The following is a 19,555-nucleotide window of genomic DNA, read 5'->3' as shown; positions in this document are numbered from 1 at the left end:
GTGAAAGAGGAATCTAATGTGATGCTTAGGAATGTCTGATTTGTCCCATCAAGCAAGGCGCACATCAGCCTAGGATGAGAGGCTGGAGCTTGAAACAGGCTTAACTCTTCCTTCGGTTGATGTGTGTAGGCATGACAGCAAGATTTCAGAAAAACTCATGGAATTTTTTAACAATACTTTCAAATATTGTAGATCGTGCTAGACACTCAATGAAACACATGGAGATTGTATTTCGTTCTACCGAAGTCCTCTTTTATTTGAAGAAAACTCATTGCAGATTCATGCTAATAACTTTGAAACAGTTACAACAACATATATAAAAAGTGGGCTTTCAACAGTCACCTACCTATGCTATGATGGGTATATGTAAACTTCTCACTGTGATACATTCAAATCAAGATTCACAGGCTGGCTGAACCCAGGCAAACTTCCCAGTAAAAGAATCTACTGCCATCATGTGGTCATTGATGTGATTACAGCACAATTACATTTATCGCTAAAAACAGTTTGAACAGTTCTTATTATAATTTTTTCTTTGCGTTACTTTGTTTCTTTAGCATTGCACTTATATTGACAGTGGTGGTGTTTTTTGTTGTTTTGTTTTTGTTTTGGGGGTATTCAGCGACTGAATTTTGAGCCGCTGCGATTTACGACACCAACGACAAAGCTACGACAGCACAAGCAAGAAAGCCGTAAATGGTTGTGTTTGGGGCTGGAGGAGGTCATTAGAAAGTGAGGAGTTAAATAGGGGTTGGCTGTCAGGGAGAAGAGACCCCTCGGTGTAGGTGTAGTTTTCATGCTGGTGTAAGTCATACATATTATTCACCAGCTCTGTATAGTATCCCAACCGCTGCGAAATGCTTCGTCTGATCCTGCGGCTCAGGCCGTCCTCCGGGCTCCGGTGTCCCCGTGCCCTCCCGGCCGGGCCTGCTGCGCTCAGCTCCCGCTCTGCTCCCGGAACCAGCTGTCTGAGACGGCTTCATTATGGAGCGGGGTCCCGAGCCGCCTCTCTGGACTCCGGCTTCAGCTACAGAGCGACTCTTCTGCGGTCTCCCCAGCTAGCAAGTGGATGTCAGTGCAAGCGCTTCTACAGCCTGCCGCCACACCAGAAGGTAACGCTACCGGAGCCGGTGTCAGGTTGCTATAGCACCCATGTTCACCGCGTTAGCTGGTTTGACCTCCCTGCCTGTTACAGAGATCTGTTCGTGGTTCTGTTTATTAGCTGGAAATCCGGCTCTTCCCTGTATGAGGTTAGCAGGAACTGTTGAACGATTAGTTTCTCCACTGTTCACTGGAGACACTGTTGTGACTGTTTGTGCTGCGGTTCTCCTGAATGACACCAATCCGTCAAACCTGACTTCTGTGCCCCAAACACGGAGGCCATAGGAAATACTTGGGCTATAAAAACGTAACACATGCCTGATGGTGCTGAGCGATACTGCAAAATTTGGTATCGATCCCGATACCAAGTAAATACAGGGTTTCGGATTGCCAATCCCGATACTTGTAACCTATAAAGACAGCTTAAGTAGGGAACAGCAGTATGTTATTGTTTATGAGGTGATTCATCATAAATTTGCAACTTGTGAACAACTTTTAATGACCACTAACTGACTGAGCTTTGCCTTCCATAATGGCTGTATTTTGTTTCCACAACAAAGTACAGCTTTCAGCTTGTCATCTATTTTGAAACAGTTTTTTTAGACTTGGAACATAAATGTACCTTTCTCTAAAGCACTGTTATTTAAATGTGCTATAGCTTACAAAAAACAAGGATGTGACAGGTACCGCGAAAAGGTTCAGACACTTTTCTGAGCAAATGTTTGAGGTATATTTTACTTTCTCCAAAAATAATTTATCTAACACAGAACTTAGATCTTAGACATTAGAAGTAAAGTACAGGTTGTATCACAATCTGATCCCAATATCAGTGTTTGTTTCAGTACTATCGATATTTGCCTCTGTCTGAGACATTTTAACACAGCGCATTCATTGTAAAGTTTTAAAAAGACTAGATTCATACTTTGTCACTTTCCCCAAGTGTATTGAAGTCAGTTAGAGCAGGTGATTTGTGTTCTCCTCTACTGCATCAGACAGAGGACTTTGAGGGAGCTGATGGTTAATTGGTTGTGGAACAACTTCAGGAACTCCTGAAAACATGAAACAATTATAACGTGGGAAGTCTGACATGCTCGTCCTCCAATTTAAGTGACCTGCTGGTTTATACCTCTTTGTCAGTCAGGAGTGCTGCATGTGGAAATTACATGCTGTCCCCTAAATCATGAAACTGGCAGCTTCACTTTCCCCTTACAGTCCAGAGGTGTGCTTGTTAGGTTAATTGAGCATAGGTGCAGATTTGAGGCTGTGAGCCTGAATGAAACCCTCTATTTTTGACTCTAAAGTGGAAGGCTTCTCAGTAGTCCTTCCACCTTTGTGTTACTCCACCAATAGCATGTCATTCATCTTTGCTGTTATATAAAAAAAACTCAATAAAAATCAGCTGTGGTGAAGTGGATGTAGGTCATTTTATTGAGCAATGAATGAGGTGATGATGATGATGTAGCAACAGCAGTTACAACACCTGACTTATGGCACTTTTTTGACTGGCCTTTTGGATACTCTAAAAGGATGATGCAGATCATTTTTTTAATTTTAAGTTTTAGGTTAAACTTTGATTTTATTCATTTGCTTGTTCTTCAGGTGGAGCTTCCTGCACTGTCGCCCACCATGCAGACAGGAACGATCGCTCGCTGGGAGAAGAAGGAGGGGGAGAAAATCAGCGAGGGTGACCTCATAGCTGAGGTTAGGAGCCGCGTGTGCCCACGCTGCCGCAAAACATGATCGTGGTGTACATTTCTAATGTTACCTCTCTCTGTAGGTAGAGACGGACAAGGCCACTGTGGGATTTGAGATGCTGGAGGAATGCTATCTGGCAAAGATCCTGGTTCCTGAAGGAACCAGAGATGTCAACGTTGGAGCCGTGATTTGCATCACAGTTGACAAGTTAGTGTGTTTGGACAGTCCAGATTCAGAGCTGAGGCCTGTTAGTTCACTGGTGGTTGTTCTTTTATAGTAATGGGACGAATTAATAGTTGAAAAACATTAAATGGGGAGCACTCTGTTTTGATAGTGGCAAAATGCTGCTTTTATTTATTTTTTTTCAGTCCTTTAAGTGCATCATTAATCCTAGAGCTTTAACAAACATGATGAAAAGACTTGAATCTTCAGAAAACCCTTAAAATAAACTTTAATGCTGCTTGGTTTACGTCTACATTTGTTATGAAATGTAATGTAATGAAATGTGCTATATCAATAAAATTGCCAGGTGCCACAATCAAATATGGGAGGTTAAAAGCTGACAGGGTGCCGTATGGCTCGATGCAGTTGTGTCAGTTTTTACTCATTTGTGGATATATTTTCCTCTGCAGCCCTGACTTGGTCTCAGCCTTTAAGGATGTAACACTAGATTCGATCAAAGCAGCCGGTGCCACTCCTTCACCTACTGCCTCTGCTCCGCCTCCGCCACCCGCTGCTGCAGCGGCAGCTCAACCTGCAGCCCCTGGAAGCTCTTATCCCGCACACTTGAAGGTAAGCGAGCTCCTCCATAAACGAGTTCGGTCAGAAAGCCGTAGATTTGTGATGTGCACACTGCACAGCATCTGTTTACGATGCTGTTTTGTGTGCGTAGTCTTGGTTTGATCAGGGTTGTCCAGGATCACTGTGTATCAGGGCAGTGAAGCGGATACCACTATGGACTCTTCTGATCATGCGTCAGATTTTACTACTTTGTGTGGCATTAAACAGTTTCCGTGGATGTGTAGTTTCCATGTATCTGTTATATCGCCAAAAGTTGATTCTGTTCATCTGGACATAGCGTTTAGTGGGAGAAACGTTTCGTCACTCATTCAAGTGACTTCCTCAGTCTCAGCTGACTGCAGGTTTCCCCAATCTTATAAACAGTACATTTGCATAATGACTGAAACCAGCCCACTGAAGGAACAATGGGCTGGGAGGTCGGTTCCTTAATCTTAATTATGCAAATTCTCATGACCCTTGATCAAAGCCCACTGATCAATGGCCATGAGTACCATTCACAGAGAGTTGGGGAATGGCTGCAATCACAGTATTGTAAGATGGTGAAAGATGTACCCTTATGCCCCCTCCTCGATTCAGAGAGGGTCTTTCCCGATTCACGTAAATGGCCTCCTTGACTCCGCGCTCAAACCAGCATTCCTCCCTGTCCAGGATGTGTACATCCTCATCATTGAAAGAGTGTCCACTGGCCTGTAGGTGTAAATAGACTGCAGAGTCCTGGCCTGACGAGGTAGCTCTTCTGTGTTGTGCCATCCGCTTCGCCAGAGGTTGTTTGGTTTCTCATATGTGTAAATCCTGGCAATCCTCCTGGCACTTAACAGCGTACACTATCTTACTCTGTTTGTTTCGGGGGACCCGATCCTTGGGGTGGACCAATTTTTGGTGCAGCATGTTCTGGGGTTTAAAAGCCACAGACCCGGTGTTTAGAAAAAATGCGTCTCAACTGCTCCAATACTCCCAGCTTTGACAAATGTCCAGCTGGGATAACCACATTTACTCAGGGTCTTCTTGATGTGCTGTTCTTCTGCTGACCTGGCTGCTGTGTCTGTGTTCGCTCTGTGTTGTAGCGTCCTGATGACACCCAATTTATGCTCCAGTGGATGATGAGGGTCAAACCTTAAATACTGATCCGTATGCGTAGGTTTGTGGTATCAGCTTTTCGATGTCCACCATTACTGATGGAAATCTCAGTCTAAGAAGGCTAACTTGCCATTTTTAGACTGCCCTATCTGTTATATTTTTAACTTTCTCTATTTGAAGGACTATTTTCTTTCTCCTTATTTAAAAAAACTAACAAAAATAATGTCACACCACGTCATCATTTAATCAGAGAGAGGTTAAAGGCTTTAATTTGCTGGAGGCTGTGCCACAAAATTGTCCCTGCCCTTACTTCAGCTGTGAATGTCCCTGTAACATCATTCAGTGTCTTCAGTGGTGATCGTGAAGAAATTTTCTCTAGACCTTTAACAGTGTTTGTTGTAACTTGACTAGATGCTTAAGAGGTTGTCAGTCTTTTTCAGGTCTATTGTTCACATTTGTGGGAATTTGTGTTACAGATCGCACTTCCTGCTCTTTCTCCAACCATGACGATGGGAACAGTGCAGCGCTGGGAGAAGAAGGTCGGAGAGAAGCTGAGCGAAGGAGATCTCTTAGCTGAGATCGAAACTGACAAGGCGACCATTGGTAAATCCAAATGGATTTGAACACATCGATCCTAAAGCGTGTTCACTTTCAGCACTACAGAGGAAAAAATATTTATGATCTTACTTTTAATATAGCCTGGTCCTGTGTGTTTGCATACAGGCTTTGAAGTGCAAGAGGAAGGGTATTTGGCAAAAATTCTGGTGGCGGAGGGAACCCGTGATGTTCCTCTGGGCGCGCCGCTCTGCATCATTGTAGAGAAGGAAAGCGACATTGCCGCTTTCAAGGATTACGTTGAAACTGGGGTGGTTGAGGTTTCCACACCACCTCCAGCACCGGTGAGACTCACAGAAAACCTGCACTTTCAAATAAGAAGTCATTTGGCTTTTGTACAGTTTTAAGATGCCTTAAGAACACTTTGTTTATGTCGTAGGTCGCAGCTCCAGCTGCTGCATCACCCAGTCCTGCTCCACCAGCAGCAGCTGCTGCCCCTGCTGCACCCAGGAAGGGTCGTGTGTTCATCAGCCCGCTTGCCAAGAAACTCGCTGCCGAGAAAGGAATTAACCTGGCTCAAGTCAGCGGTACGTAGCTGGACCTATGTGATGGACGAAGAGCGTTTGCTGAAGCTTTTACATTTTAATTTTAAATACTCTTTTGTTCAGGGTCTGGCCCTGATGGACGCATCACCAGGAAGGATATTGAGAACTTTGTTCCACCAAAAGCCGCACCTGTAAGGGAAACCCATACTGTTGAGTCACATTAGTGCCCATCAGCCCAGTTAAATCATGTGTACCCATTCTTATTGTTTAATGGTCCTTTTCTTAATACCGATGTAATACTGACAGTCTGATCAATAAGTCCCTGTCAGTCATGCCCATTTTTCTTTTAAATGATACATTTAGCTGTTGCAGGACAGTGATTTATCTGTTTTGGCAAATAATCACAATTATTAATTAATTTCCTGTACCTCTGTTTCTGTTGTCTGTAATGCAAATTAAATCTCTACGTCTGCAGGCTGCTCCAGCTGCTCCTGCATTTGCACCAGCCCCTGCTGCACCAACTGGCACCTTCACAGACATCCCTATCAGCAACATCCGCAAGGTGAGCACCACCACACACCTGCCTCTTGATGGGCCATTACATTCTGTGATGACTTCCGCTGCTAGCAGTCGGTGCATTAGCGGCTCCTTCTGTGCGGGGTGCTGTGCTGGTGTATTGAGAGCTTGGAGGCAAATGTCCCGAGGAGATCTCAGTGTAGCTCTGTTATCTCTGACCTGTGCTAACACATTTTGCCCCACAGGCGGGCACTCCATTTATCAAAACAGACCCAGCCAGCACACCTCATTCCTCTTGGTGATGAATAATGGATCAAAGCTAAAGTGCATATATTTGTCTCTCCTGCAGGTCATTGCTCAGAGGTTGATGCAGTCCAAACAAACCATCCCCCACTATTATTTGTCTGTAGATGTCAACATGGACCAAGTGCTTGAGCTTAGAAAAGAACTCAACGCTGTGAGTTTGTGCTTTCTAATAGAGATGTAACTGTAGCTTTGTTTTTATCACTGCACTAAAACCTCATTTCCAGCATCTCATAAACGATTTCACCCTCTTCTCTCTGCAGGAGGTGAAAGCCCAGAATATCAAACTTAGTGTGAATGATTTCATCATCAAAGCTAGTGCTCTGGCCTGCCTGAAGGTTCCTGAATGCAACTCGTCCTGGTTGGACACAGTCATTCGTCAGTGAGTAAAAACTCATTAAGAGCCACATGGAGTTTAGTTCCTATAAGCAGCAAACAGAAAACACGTTCTCCTGACTGTGGAAATATCCATCTTGCTTTGTATTCCCAGCCATTGTCTCTTTGGATCTTATCTTTAAATGAGTGCATGCATCACAGAGTGTGTTTACATGCCGTTGGGGAACATTACGCCAGTAAGTCATTTAAATGATGAAACCTTGTTACTGAAGGCAGAAACCATCACGGCCAAAAGCAACTAGTGCAGACTGGTGGTTCTCTCACAGCAGCCGAGACGTGTACAACCACAAGATAGATGCAGAGAAATGAAGTTAACTTGATAGGGAAGTTTAAAATTTAGATTTTTAATTTCAAGATAAATTAACTTTGTTATTTTGTTTTAATTATTGCGCTTGATTGAAACATTTCAAAGTTGGGCAGCATGATTTTAATAATCAAAGACAAAGTCTCGTTAGCACTGGTGAGGTGTCAGTTTATTTGCAGCAGAGGGGAGAGTAGCAAAATGAAATTAACGTTGCTCGTAGCTGAAATTATTTCCATTTTCTGTGCTGTTTAAGTGTACATGAAGTCACTTGCACCGTTTCTTACACTGCGTGAGACTTTCTTTATTTTAGTTGTTAAGATGAAGTGTGCAGTATTGATTTAGAATAATAGTGGCCCTATAGTGCACTCGTTTACACATTCGCCCAACAAGCAAAACATCCTGGTAGGAGACGCAGATCTCTTTGGGTTTGTGTCAGTAATGGCATCTGTTATAAAAATGTGCCAAATCAAAACACGCGGAGCTACTCGCTGTGGCCACCTTTTGTGAATAACAGAGTGCCTGAAAGCAGCTTGTTGACTTAGAATAATAATGCAATATCTCCCTCAAGTGCAAAGTGCAATAGTTGCAATGCCTTTATTAGACTTCCCATTATATCGGTGTGTTCCACTGCCTACTTGTATCATTGTTAATGCTGCTATTAGCACTATTTACCTCTCCATTTATAGTTATTTATGGTAGTATAAAACATATTGTTATACTTTTATTCTAATAAGAGTGCCTGTCTGTAAATATAAAGTTCACCAATGACTGTTATCTTAATGATGTGATATTTCTCAGGTTGGCAGTTTCAGTTTTGCCAGCAGAGAGCGCTCGGAATAAGTCTTTCAGTTTCGAAAGGGTCGCATTGAAGAGAGAACTGCGCCGGCATCTGTAATGACTTTATTTATGTTTTCCAGGAATCACGTGGTGGATGTGAGTGTGGCCGTGAGCACAGCCAGTGGCCTCATCACGCCCATAGTGTTTAACGCCCACATCAAAGGACTGACCTCCATCAGCTCAGATGTGACGGCTCTCGCTGGCAAAGCAAGAGACGGCAAACTGCAGCCTCACGAGTTCCAGGTAAGGCTTTTTAATATTCTGACTGAGTGATAATTTTTTTTTTTTTTCCTTTCTTCGCAAACCTAAATTGTCCTCTTTATATTCCCAACCAGGGCGGTACATTCACGATCTCTAACTTAGGCATGTTTGGCATCAAGAACTTCTCGGCGATAATCAACCCTCCTCAGGCTTGCATCCTCGCTGTCGGTGGCTCAGAGAAACGCCTCATGCCTGCTGACAACGAAAAAGGGTCTGTGCATTTATGTAGTAATGTAACAGAATGGCATGGTATCATTTTAAACTGCCGTCTAATGCAGCGGGTCCTTGCAGGTTTGACGTAGCCAACATGATGTCGGTGACGCTGAGCTGTGACCACCGGGTGGTGGACGGCGCGGTCGGTGCACAGTGGCTCGCAGAATTCCGCAAGTTCCTGGAGAAACCCGTCACCATGCTGTTGTGACGAGACTGTACTGCCATCAAACTGCAGCAACAGGCAGAGGCTTCTCACTGAAGCGATCCGATTGGTCTAAACTGGTCTGGATCCTCCCGTGATTGGCTGGCCCTGGCACCAGGTCACTCCCTGTTACCCAGAAGGGGAAGAGGCAGGACTCACTCCGCTTACTTGTCTGTCTCGCTTTCTTTCCTACCGATCTGTCTCCCCTCTTGCGCTTTCTCACCTATACTCTATTTATTGTGGCCCTCATCTTACACGAGACCAGAATTAGGAGCAACTTACCCTAGAAGAGCAACTGACTGTGCGTCACTAAAAAGGGAAGTGTTACATGTCAAACCAGAGAGCAAATCTATCCCGTATACCCCTATTTCTGCCAACTTACATACGGGAATCTGTGAATGTTAGAAAATAGGAAATGCTATTTGTGGATAAAAGATTTAAGATGTTTGTATGCTTGTTGGGGATCTAAATGTTGAGGCTCACACAGATCTACACACCTGTCCCTGTTATGATCCCAGACACTCAAAATACAAGATGTTTTCTGTAGGGAGGGTGAAGCTAGGGTTATGTATATTGACTGTGGATGAAAAGAGTTGTATGTGTATATTTGTATATGGTGGTGAGACGTTTGGATAAAAACAAATCAAGCTCTTGGAGACCTCACCATAGAACTTAATAACATTATAGCTCAGAATGAAAAAGGCTGCCCTTACAGGAAATATCCAACAGTTTTGCCAATTCTCTCTTCAGCGGGGATGTTTTGTTTTGTTTTCTAGTCTCAAACATTCTGTATTTCACAGCTGGAACGCACAAAGGTGGTGCTGGATGCTATTTGTAATTTGAATAAACTGGGTGAAGACAACCTTGTGCCATAAGCTCCTTTGTTTTGTGTCGTTGTTGTTGTTGTTGTTGTTGTTGTTGTTGTTGTTGGAAGACTTGATGTAAGATTGTATTCACACACGGTGATCTGCCCAAATCGAAGTGCAAGTGATGTACCTTTCTTGGGCATTGGTCTGATTGCAAACGACACCTGAACCTGGAGCCTCAATGACCACATTGGTTCAGGTATGTGGATGACATCTAGGTGAAAATCAAATCTCAGGATGTGCCACAGTTCACTGATCACATTAACTCTGTGGACCAACACAACTTTGCCAGTGAGGATATGAAAAGTGAAAGGTTAGCCTTCTTAGACTGAGATTTCCATCAGTAATGGGAGACATTTAAAAACTGCTTTGTACCATAAACCTATACATATGGATCAGTATTTAAGCTTTGACTCTCATCACACTCTGGAGAAGAAACTGGGTGTCATCAGAACGTTACAACACAGCGTGGATATCATTCCCACAGATATGGTGGCCAGGGGAGCAGAAAAGCATATCAAGAAGGCCCTGAGTAAATGTGATTATCCCAGCAGGACTTTTGTCAAAGCTGGAAAGGCACCTAAAGAAAGCTCCAGGTGATCCAGGAGAGAACAAGGACAACTGCTGTCTAAGCGAAAACCTTTCGTGATCCACAACGTACCATTTCAGTCAATTTTTCATGTTAAAAATACAGGTGGATGATGAATCAAAGGAAAAGCCTGAATGTTTGACTCCTACAGTGAGTAGAGCTGGTGGATGTGTCTTTGTGTGTGTGTGTGTGTGGTAGCGGGGGAAAAAAGAATGAATCGCTGCACATCTGTGTCTAATATCTGTTCCCTATCATCACCTTCATCCTTCGAAGCATTTCTATCTCAGTGGGAGTGCCTCCATCTGAAGAACTTAATAGTTTAATGATGCCATAAACTTTGTAGTCCATATCTTTTTTTCCCTTCATATGTTGGTGCTGTTCTGGGTGCGGATGGTGTAGGCATTTATTCAAATCCCCATGGTATCACAAATCTCTCTCTCGCTCTCTACATATATATACATACACATACATGGAGCACCACTCTTCTACAGCCCATCCGATTTCCACAGCACAGTTGGGTCTTTCTCCATGAACCATCACAGTGAAACATGGCAGCATTTACTTATGTTCCCATATGAATTCCATAAATGTGACAACAGTTTATATGTTTAGACGACGACTGCAGAACGTGCCCGGCAGATCGACTTAGTGAGTCATTACTTAGTGAACACATTTTATGTAAATGCATCAAAGAGGAGCTCTGGTGGATTTTTATTTTGCCTGTAGGTCATAACGGAAGGATGTCATCATCTGATGACTCTTCTAGTGTCAAAAACACGCCTCTGAACATTTCTTTGCACCACTGACGACCTTCATTTTTTCTTGAAGCCTTGAAGCTGTAAATAACCAGATGATGCAAAATGTTAAAGCTGTTTTTTTGGCCTCTTACCACAAGGACAGAGAGTGTGGATTTTTGGCTTTATGGTAAAAAAAAAATGCCCAAAAGCTTATTTGAGACAACACCCAAAAGTCTGAAGCTCTTCGGTTGTTTGTTTGAATCCAGGCTCGGGCCTTTCTGTGGTCTCATGTCTGTGTGGGTTATCTCCAGGAACTCTCAGGTACTCCGGCCTCCTCCCACATACCAAATACATGCGTGCGTTTAGGTCAATTGGTGATTCTAACTTGACCAGGATGGGTTCACCCTGGACAGGTCTCTGTATTTTGACTGAAATCAGCTCCGGCCCCCTCAGAGACCCCGGATTGCATAGATGGAAGAAGCTGTATGGATTATGAACATAAATGAGCATTATTTGCTGACAAATGAATCCATTTTAAGAATATGTTCAGTTAGTTTACTATACCTGGTGCACAGATTGTTTCACCTCTGCAAAGATGAAACATAAGATGCTCCTGAATTTGGAAAGCAACCATGAAGGTTTGACACTCCCATGGCCGCACCATGTTGCTTACCTCTTGCTGAATACATGCACGTTGTAGCTTCTGCAGCTGCAGTTTTCGTCACGCTACACTAACTAATTAGACTACAAGCTCACGCTGTAGGTACCACTGTAGGAACAGCTAATAGGAGCAGAAAAATTCCTTGTGCACTCGCTTACCTGACAACCTAATTAGAGAAAATTCTCCCAGCTGACAACGGGACAGAGACAGAGAGTGAAAATAACAGGGAGGGGTTGATCGCAGCACTCGATACATTAATCATGCATGCCTGGGTTTTTTGGGCCACCAGCTTGGAGACCGTAGGGATGAGATGACTGCCTCTCTGTCTTCCCTAACAGCTATGGGTGCTACAGGGAGATGGATGTTCTGGACCTTGTGTGTGTGTTTCACCGCTCAGGAGAACAGTGAGTAGGCCTGTCTTAAGAAAAGATTGAATTATTGCTGCTTTAGTACACTGCAGCAGCTTCGAGTGTTTGAAGGATTTGCAAAGTTTCACGAATGTTTGCTGCGACTCTGTGATTCTTTGCACGGATATTGCTAAGGCAGAAGGTTCCTTCTCTAGTGTAAAAGGAGACGTGACATGAATAACCTAAAACCTTATGAGTATTTAGAAAGAAACATTTAAGCTTTTCCAGACAGAAATGTAAGACTGTGGGCGACCTCTTGATGCATGCGTGGACTGTTCGCTGTATACACATGCACAAATTCATCAAATGAGATGATATTTATTTAGTACGAGCTACAGGGGCTTTATTCATGTTAGTGCCGTTATTAATCAACTGCCTCTAAAGCATGACCTTTTAATATTAATACAATACAGTATGTTTGACATTTTGAGTCTTAATGAAAGTCTCTCTTGAGGCCAGCATTTTCAGAACTTGTGATCTACGTAAAAACAACAAGAGAAATGACCAAACACATCCTAGTGAAGTGGCCTGTTGTTCTTCTCGTCCTGTGACGGATCTGGCTCAACCTCAGAGCTGTCAAGTTTAATTAACGACGACTGTGCTCGCTCAATTCCCACGCACACAAAAGGGCCCGGGGATGGCAGAGAGGAGGAGGGAGGAGGTTCATTATTGCAGTAATGAAGGGGAGAGTGAGGCCTGGTGCTGTCTGCACGTCAGCAGAAAAACAGCAGATGGGTGACGATAAAACAAGAAGAAATACCTGTGTGATGTCATAGGTAATGCTCGTCTCATTTGAATCTTTTCCCCCCTCCTAGCTGCGCTCAGGGTAACCATGAGAGAATCCAGTCTGGAGGTGGCTCGAGGGGATTTTGTCGTCCTGCCCTGCTCCTTCTACACCTCCGCCTCCAACCACCTCTCCAGACTCAACATCATCTGGACGCTGACTCCCTTCTCCAGTCCAGAGGCCCCGATACAGGTGTGGCAATACATCTGTCAGGGTGATGCCTTGCAATTGCATATTTTAGCATGGCTGTAGCTCATGGGGTGGAGCAGGCGATCTGCTAATTAGAGGCTTGGCGGTTAGGTTCCCTGGCTGCTCCCGTCTGCATGCCAAAGTATCCGTGGGCAAGATACTGAAGAGAAATGTCTTCACACACAAAGAACAACCCTGTAGTGCGTCACATAGAAAGCACTTGAGAATGAGGCATGTTGTATAAAGCCTTTTGAGTGTTCAGGTAGAAAGGTGCTATATAAGTTCCAGGCCATTTATATTCTCTACATATCCTGTTGTGTTCGAGTAACGTTTGTTTTAAATCAGTTTATTTCAAACGTAAGGCACAGGGGCCAGAAGTGGCCCGGTAAACACTCCAATCTGGCCCCCTGGACGGCTTTGGAAAATGTGAAACAGGGAATAAGTTTTACAGCTTTTCCTTCTGGCAAAGGTCTTCCCAGTGACCATTCATACTGCACCACACACACACACCAAATCCAAATTTTAAAAAAGGACATTTTCTGTGAATTAACAAAAACTTTGTTTCATTGTTACAGGACAAACTGTGAAATGAGCTTCCAGAACTTTTTCTGCCCATTTTCTACAATTTAAACCTAAAACATCGATCTGACTGATTTTTTTTTTTCACTTACTGCAGCAGCATTTCTTTATTGGGTAGAAAAACTGAGGCGTACCATTAAAACTGCAGTTATTTTCTTATATATCCCCAGGATTAAACGTGTAGCTAAACATCTTTACACTTAAGATCAAAGTGTTTGTGGCCCACAATGTAAATGGACTTTGACATCCTTGTTTTAATTGATTTCCAGGTGATTGTGTACGATCACGGGCAGGTGATTGAAGACCCCTCCCTCATTGGCAGGGTGGGTTTCACAGGTAAAATGTAAGATGATCCTCTTTTCATAGATGAAACTTGATACTGAAGACAGACAAAAACATTATTTCATGTGCTCCTTGTGCAGGTCTTCCTTTGAGTGCAGATATCATGCTAAACGACACACGGGTCTCAGATGCTGGTATTTACCGCTGCATGGTTAACAACCCACCGGAGATTACAGATCCCGGCATCGGAGAGCTGGTGCTCAGTGTTCTGGGTAAGTTATTGAGAGTTGAGCAGCTGGCAGAAGCACTCGCACATTATGACCATTTACCAAAGCAGGAATTGGTGATCCATTTGTCTTTTTTTTTTCTCTGTGATTCTGACTATGATATTTGTTGTTTTCCAAACCAAATCTGCCAAAACTGCTGTGGATTTATTTGTAAAGCAAATACCGAGGAGCCAAACAGGTTAGGTTAATTAAAACATTTGTAGCCCTGCCGACAGCAATCGTGGTGCTGCTGGTGAGTCTGTTTTTTAGTTCAGACTCACACAATTTTCTAGATACAATCATGCGGCCGAGGGGAGGTTTCCTAATGACTTTGGTGGCTCTGTGACTTTTCCTCCAATGAACAACCTGCTGGGAAGATTTCTATAATATTTGGCAACACACATTCACACAGCTCTTAGGGTGAATTCTGCTATCTTAGTTGATAAACCGAGTTTGTCTCTGGTGTGAATCGGCTGATAAAGACATAATGTTGTTCAGTGCTTTGGTTGAAGCAGAGTGCATCCAATAAAGGAAAAATATTTTGAAACCTTATCAGATCTCATAATTTTGACAGAGAATTGCACAATCCCTGAAGGTTAAAACTGATTTGGGAGAGCTGCTATAACGTGAGTGTAATGTGATAAAAGGTTTGTCTAAAGTAAATCCAGCAGTTCCCATGCTTTTGGGACAAAGGACGCATAATCTGAATAGAGGTGAAGCATATGCTTAGAAGCACTTTTGTTCTTGGAAGTCAAAATTTCAGCTCATCTCAAATTTTTGAGTTATGAGCCTTAATTTGCTCAAACTTCTAAGTCAAATTTTTAAGATAACTCAAACCTTTGAGACAATAACCTGAAATTCTGACCTATAAATAGCAACATTTTTTTTTCAGTGGCAGAAATAAGCTTCTGCAGAGCAGAGCCAGGCAGAGCATAATGAAGCACAAGCATGTTCTGTTGTTACAGCAACATTACTTGTTGTAACAATAAAACAAGACTATTTTAAACTGTGTTGTCACATGTTGATATGACAACACAGATGACCACAACCCCCCAAAATACACACCATTAACTTTAGCTGTAATACAGATAAAAAGCACAGATAATGTGAAATTTGGAATGCTATCCCAGAGGCATACATTGATAAATCCATTTATACAAGAGAGTTTAAATGTTATTGAGTCAGCGGTTTACCAGATAGTTAAATTTTTACAGACCATCTTTCAGCTTTGCTTCTAAAAGCCACCGGCTTAAAAGTTCAAATGTGTGTCGTCTCGGTTTGTATCACATCTTTTAAGAAATTCATCTGTGGGTCATCTATAGTGCCGCCTTCGCTGCCTGTGTGCCAGTGGGATGGAGACATCAATATGGGAGGAAGTGTCAGGCTGTCCTGCTTGGTGGCAGAGGGCATCCCCACTCCAGAGATCCGCTGGGATAAACTGAATCCAGATGAAATCTCCCTTCCCATCAACATGGAGAGTCAGTTACACACACACACACGGATATGTATTAAACTTAAAGCACCCCTTGAGCTGAATCAAAATAATCTTGTGTGCAGATCGTTATTTAGATCTTAAAGTCCAAAAAGAGTCAACTAAATGACCCTAAAATGACGCACAATAAATGTTTGAATTTAATAGTGCAAGTGAAATATGATGGATATTATAATTGACTCCATTATAGCGCAATAAGGCTTCCGGCTATGACAAGCAGATTTAGTGCCTATTAAAAAGTATTTAACCACTTGGTGGCTTTTTCACTTAAGGCAAAAACACGCACACATGGGTCTGCTATAGAAAAAAAAGGAAGGCGTATTAAAGTCATAAGTGTTTTAAAATGAAAGTGTATTTAGGACTGTTTAAATGGAAGAGAAATTTAGTATTGCACTTCTTAGAAAAACAAAATCGACTATTTAAAGAAAGGATGGACTGAATTGGAGCATCATTAGCAAATATAACTTTAACTTTAGTCTCCAGTGTATGGGATAAGCTTTTTATTTCAGTTTTTCCCCACAGAAATAATTATGTCACTCAGCATGAGACCTGTGACTAAAACACGAGTTTTACCAGATGTGGTACAAAAGAGCTTTTATCAAAGATCTTTGATTTAAAAAGAAAAAAAGAAAAAAAGCTTTTCTATATAAACACTTGAGTGGAAAGAAATGTCATCATCATGAAGGTTATTCTCCCACTAATGCATATCATTAACTCCTGCTTTGTGTTTTGTCCTGTTTGCTGTCTGGTGGTTTCCAAATGCTCACTTTCACTCACTCCCTCACTGGTTGGAGCAGATGGCTTCTCCTCCCTGAGCCTGGTTCTGCTGGAGGTCTCTTCCTATTAATAGGGAGCTCTTCTTACCCATTAGACTGCTGGGCTTCTCTCCCCAATACTGTAGGGTTTTTTCTTTAAATGTAAACTTCCTTGAGATAACTTTTGTTGTAAACAGGTGTTATATAAACCGAATTAAAGTGAATTTAATAACATAAAGTAGTCAAATGCTCTTTAAAAAGAGCACTGATGTGTTCTTGCTTATTTTCTCTCAGGTTAAATACTCATACATGACACACGCTTTAGATATTAGCGTTCACACATGTGCAGGTGATCCTAAATGCTCTAAATTATTGTTTTTTGACAGTTTTTTCTACTCTTAGGAGGATATGATAAATATGACTACCTCGCAGCCACAGGTACTCAGTATAGTGGCCCCAACCCACCAGCTTGTCAGATCTTTTGCTTCTGATGGGCACCCAATCAGGAGAAGGTTTCTTTGAAGTAGTGCGGAGATCCTCAAAGAGAGGGAAGCTCAGTTTGTCCTCTTCAGATGGTGGATGAAATAAAGCCATTTATAGGATCAATAAGGATTGTTTTGAAACATGAATAATGCAAAGAGTTCAAGCTTAAAAATACATATTCCTGGAAATAAGCTTAATACTCCACTTAAAAATAATTAAAGGAATACCTAGAAACACAACTGATCTCATTGGGGGGAAAAAATCCTGCCGGATATCTATATTGATGTGGACCGGGTAACAGAAGAAAGGATGCCACCTTGTTTGATGGAAATGAAAATTATTAACCTACAGAAGACTAAATTCAAAGACAAATTCAAAGGGATCTCCTCCCAGATCTGGACCAGGGCATCACTGAGCTCTGGACTGTCTGAACTGCACCCTGGCAGTGTCGGATGGACTGAAACATAAAGTCCCAGAGGTGTTCTATTGGAGCCAGTCAATGATATCAATACCTTAATTCTCCAGAAACTGTCTGCATTTTCTCACCACGTGAAGTCGGGTTATTGTCAAACACCACAAGGAACCCAGGACCCACTGCACCAGCGTAGAGTCTGACAATCCAAGGATTTCATCCTGATATCTAATGGGTCAGGGTGCCGTTGCCTAGATGATCAGATCCTGGTACTGCTGATGGTTTAAGGACCTTCTACGGCCCTGTCCTGCTCTCCTAGAGTAACTGCCTGTCTCCTCCATGCTCTTGAGACTGTGCTGGGAGACACAGCAAACCTTCTGTCAATGGCACATAGTTATGTGTTATCCTGGAGCAGTTGGCCCTGACCCTAGGGGTGAGTATTTCCTAATACTCACCCCAGCTTGTCTGACACCACCAACCACTACTGAAAACAGTCAGAAAAAATGAGAAGGACAAAAATGGCAGAGTCCTCCACCATGTAAAACCATTCCTGTCTTGGTGGTTGTCTTATTGTTGGCCTTCAATGCCCCTGTTGTTATTGTCATTAACAGCAAAGCAGCTGAAACCGATTAACAACCCCCTCTGATACTTAACTCACCACATCTATATCCCAGAAAGTTTAACTGCCTTAACGCTATATTCTGATTAAAAAGTGTTCCTTTCTAATTTTTTAGCCATTATATAATGCTGGAAGTTTAATATATATTAAGCATGAGATTTGTAAGACAGCGCACTCACCGTCATACTCGTCTTCCTCTCTCTAAGGTGAACTATCGGGCTCTGTTCAAATTGTCAACGTGTCCTCTCAGACCTCCGGCCTGTACCGATGTTCCGCCACTAACACCCTGGGAACAGAGAACTGCTACATCAACTTATCCATCTACAGCAGTAAGATCCTCTTTGTTCACCCATAACCCTCTGCCAGAGTTTTTATGCCCTGTGATAAAACGTTCTTGTATTTCTGCCCAGCCCCAGACAGTCCCTCTGGTGTACTGCAGGGTGTGCTGCTGACCTTGTCTATGTGCCTGCTGTTGCTGGCTTTGCTGGTGCTCGTTCTGTGGCTCCATCACACAGGGCAGGATGGGAGGTTGAGGAAGGGGAGAGGAGACAAGGATGAGTTTTATAACGAGATACGGTACACGCCGTCCCTGATGAAACGCTCTTTTGTTTGATTTCTCAAAGACTTTCGGGACTTTTTAATGTATCCATGTAAAAGATGTCTGCAGCCCAGACCAGTGTTCCCTGAATGTTACTCCACAGCTGTAAAGCATCAGAAACTTTGAAATAAAAGTGGAATAAATGTTCTGAAAGGTGTGATAGCAATGCGTCTCATTTATGCTCATTTCCTCCAAACCAGCTTTTAAAGGTAACCATCAATGATCCCCTCAGCTTTAACCAAAGACAAAAAACTGCACTCAAAGTCAAGTCACCATCTTTCATGTAAGTTTTCCCTGTTTTTGGTCATAATTCTGAGCTAAGCTCTTACCTGGCTTCTGCTTCACATGGACCTCGCGAACAAGAGTGGAATCATCTAACTTCTCAATAAAACAAATACCTACATTTCCCTGAAAGCATCAGGCGAGAACATTTATGCACATTATCAGAGTCGATAAATTTAGGTTGCCAGTGGGAAATGTCATTGGGTTTTCAATCCAACTCCTCCTTGTAAATCTCTTGAGAAAACCAAGCATTTTCCTTGGACGCGAGGTTGAACTGTTCAGTGTAAGAGGACAGTGACACTGCTTTTAGAGCATTTTTTTGGCTTTTGAATATTTTCAGCAGCCACACACTGGCCACTTTATTAGGTATGCCTCACTAGTATTGGGTTGGGATCCTTTTACCTTCAGTGCTGCCTCAAATCAGAAGGTGCTGGAAACATTCCTCAGAGATTTTGGTTGATGGTGACATTACATCAGCACATAATTCCAGCAGATTTGTTGGCTGCATATCCACGATGTGAATCTCCTGTTTCACCACATGCCAAAGGTGCGCCACTGGATTGAGATCTGGTGACTGTGGCAGCTGTTTGAGTACAGTGCCATAGTGCTGGAAGCACTGTGGTCAAAAAGGGATGAGCACGCTCCGCAGCAATGCTTAATTGGTACCAAGTGTGCAAGAAAATATCCCCCACACCCCTCCACCACCATGCTGAACATGATGCTATCATGTTGTTTACATCAAATCCAT

At 42.8% G+C, this 19,555-nt stretch overlaps 2 protein-coding genes across 2 annotated transcripts; both read left to right on the top strand.

Annotated features, from left to right (window-relative positions):
- Positions 1 to 674: 674 nt before the first annotated feature.
- Positions 675 to 9,668, top strand: dlat (dihydrolipoamide S-acetyltransferase (E2 component of pyruvate dehydrogenase complex)). The gene is made up of 14 exons (XM_026182416.2): positions 675 to 1,112; positions 2,701 to 2,802; positions 2,879 to 3,003; positions 3,429 to 3,588; positions 5,151 to 5,277; positions 5,398 to 5,573; positions 5,669 to 5,816; positions 5,898 to 5,965; positions 6,250 to 6,336; positions 6,640 to 6,747; positions 6,857 to 6,975; positions 8,211 to 8,373; positions 8,466 to 8,602; positions 8,683 to 9,668. Exons 1-14 carry the CDS (start codon positions 858 to 860, stop codon positions 8,810 to 8,812), a joined length of 1,905 nt encoding a protein of 634 aa, XP_026038201.2. The 5' UTR covers positions 675 to 857; the 3' UTR covers positions 8,813 to 9,668.
- Positions 9,669 to 11,759: 2,091 nt separating this feature from the next.
- On the top strand, positions 11,760 to 18,682 carry LOC113031266 (immunoglobulin superfamily member 11). The gene is made up of 7 exons (XM_026183300.2): positions 11,760 to 12,063; positions 12,882 to 13,042; positions 13,888 to 13,954; positions 14,041 to 14,172; positions 15,489 to 15,644; positions 18,134 to 18,256; positions 18,338 to 18,682. Exons 1-7 carry the CDS (start codon positions 11,970 to 11,972, stop codon positions 18,538 to 18,540), a joined length of 936 nt encoding a protein of 311 aa, XP_026039085.1. The 5' UTR covers positions 11,760 to 11,969; the 3' UTR covers positions 18,541 to 18,682.
- The last annotated feature ends 873 nt before the right edge of the window (positions 18,683 to 19,555 follow it).

This window comes from Astatotilapia calliptera, chromosome 10, assembly GCF_964374335.1.
Source record: "Astatotilapia calliptera chromosome 10, fAstCal68.1, whole genome shotgun sequence".
Classification (NCBI taxonomy): Eukaryota; Metazoa; Chordata; class Actinopteri; order Cichliformes; family Cichlidae; genus Astatotilapia; species Astatotilapia calliptera.
Note: the sequence above shows the minus strand (reverse complement) of the source record. Positions and strands in the feature narration are given on the sequence as shown.

What these genes read in the sequence shown, in the direction of transcription:
- dlat (XM_026182416.2), top strand. Translation starts at nt 858, where the DNA reads ATGCTTCGTCTGATCCTGCGGCTCAGGCCGTCCTCCGGGCTCCGGTGT. An exon ending in CTTATCCCGCACACTTGAAG is followed by an intron (nt 3,589 to 5,150) that starts GTAAGCGAGCTC and finishes TTTGTGTTACAG; the next exon opens with ATCGCACTTCCTGCTCTTTC. An exon ending in TAACCTGGCTCAAGTCAGCG is followed by an intron (nt 5,817 to 5,897) that starts GTACGTAGCTGG and finishes TCTTTTGTTCAG; the next exon opens with GGTCTGGCCCTGATGGACGC.
- LOC113031266 (XM_026183300.2), top strand. Translation starts at nt 11,970, where the DNA reads ATGACTGCCTCTCTGTCTTCCCTAACAGCTATGGGTGCTACAGGGAGA. An exon ending in TTTCACCGCTCAGGAGAACA is followed by an intron (nt 12,064 to 12,881) that starts GTGAGTAGGCCT and finishes CCCCCCTCCTAG; the next exon opens with CTGCGCTCAGGGTAACCATG. An exon ending in GTCCAGAGGCCCCGATACAG is followed by an intron (nt 13,043 to 13,887) that starts GTGTGGCAATAC and finishes ATTGATTTCCAG; the next exon opens with GTGATTGTGTACGATCACGG.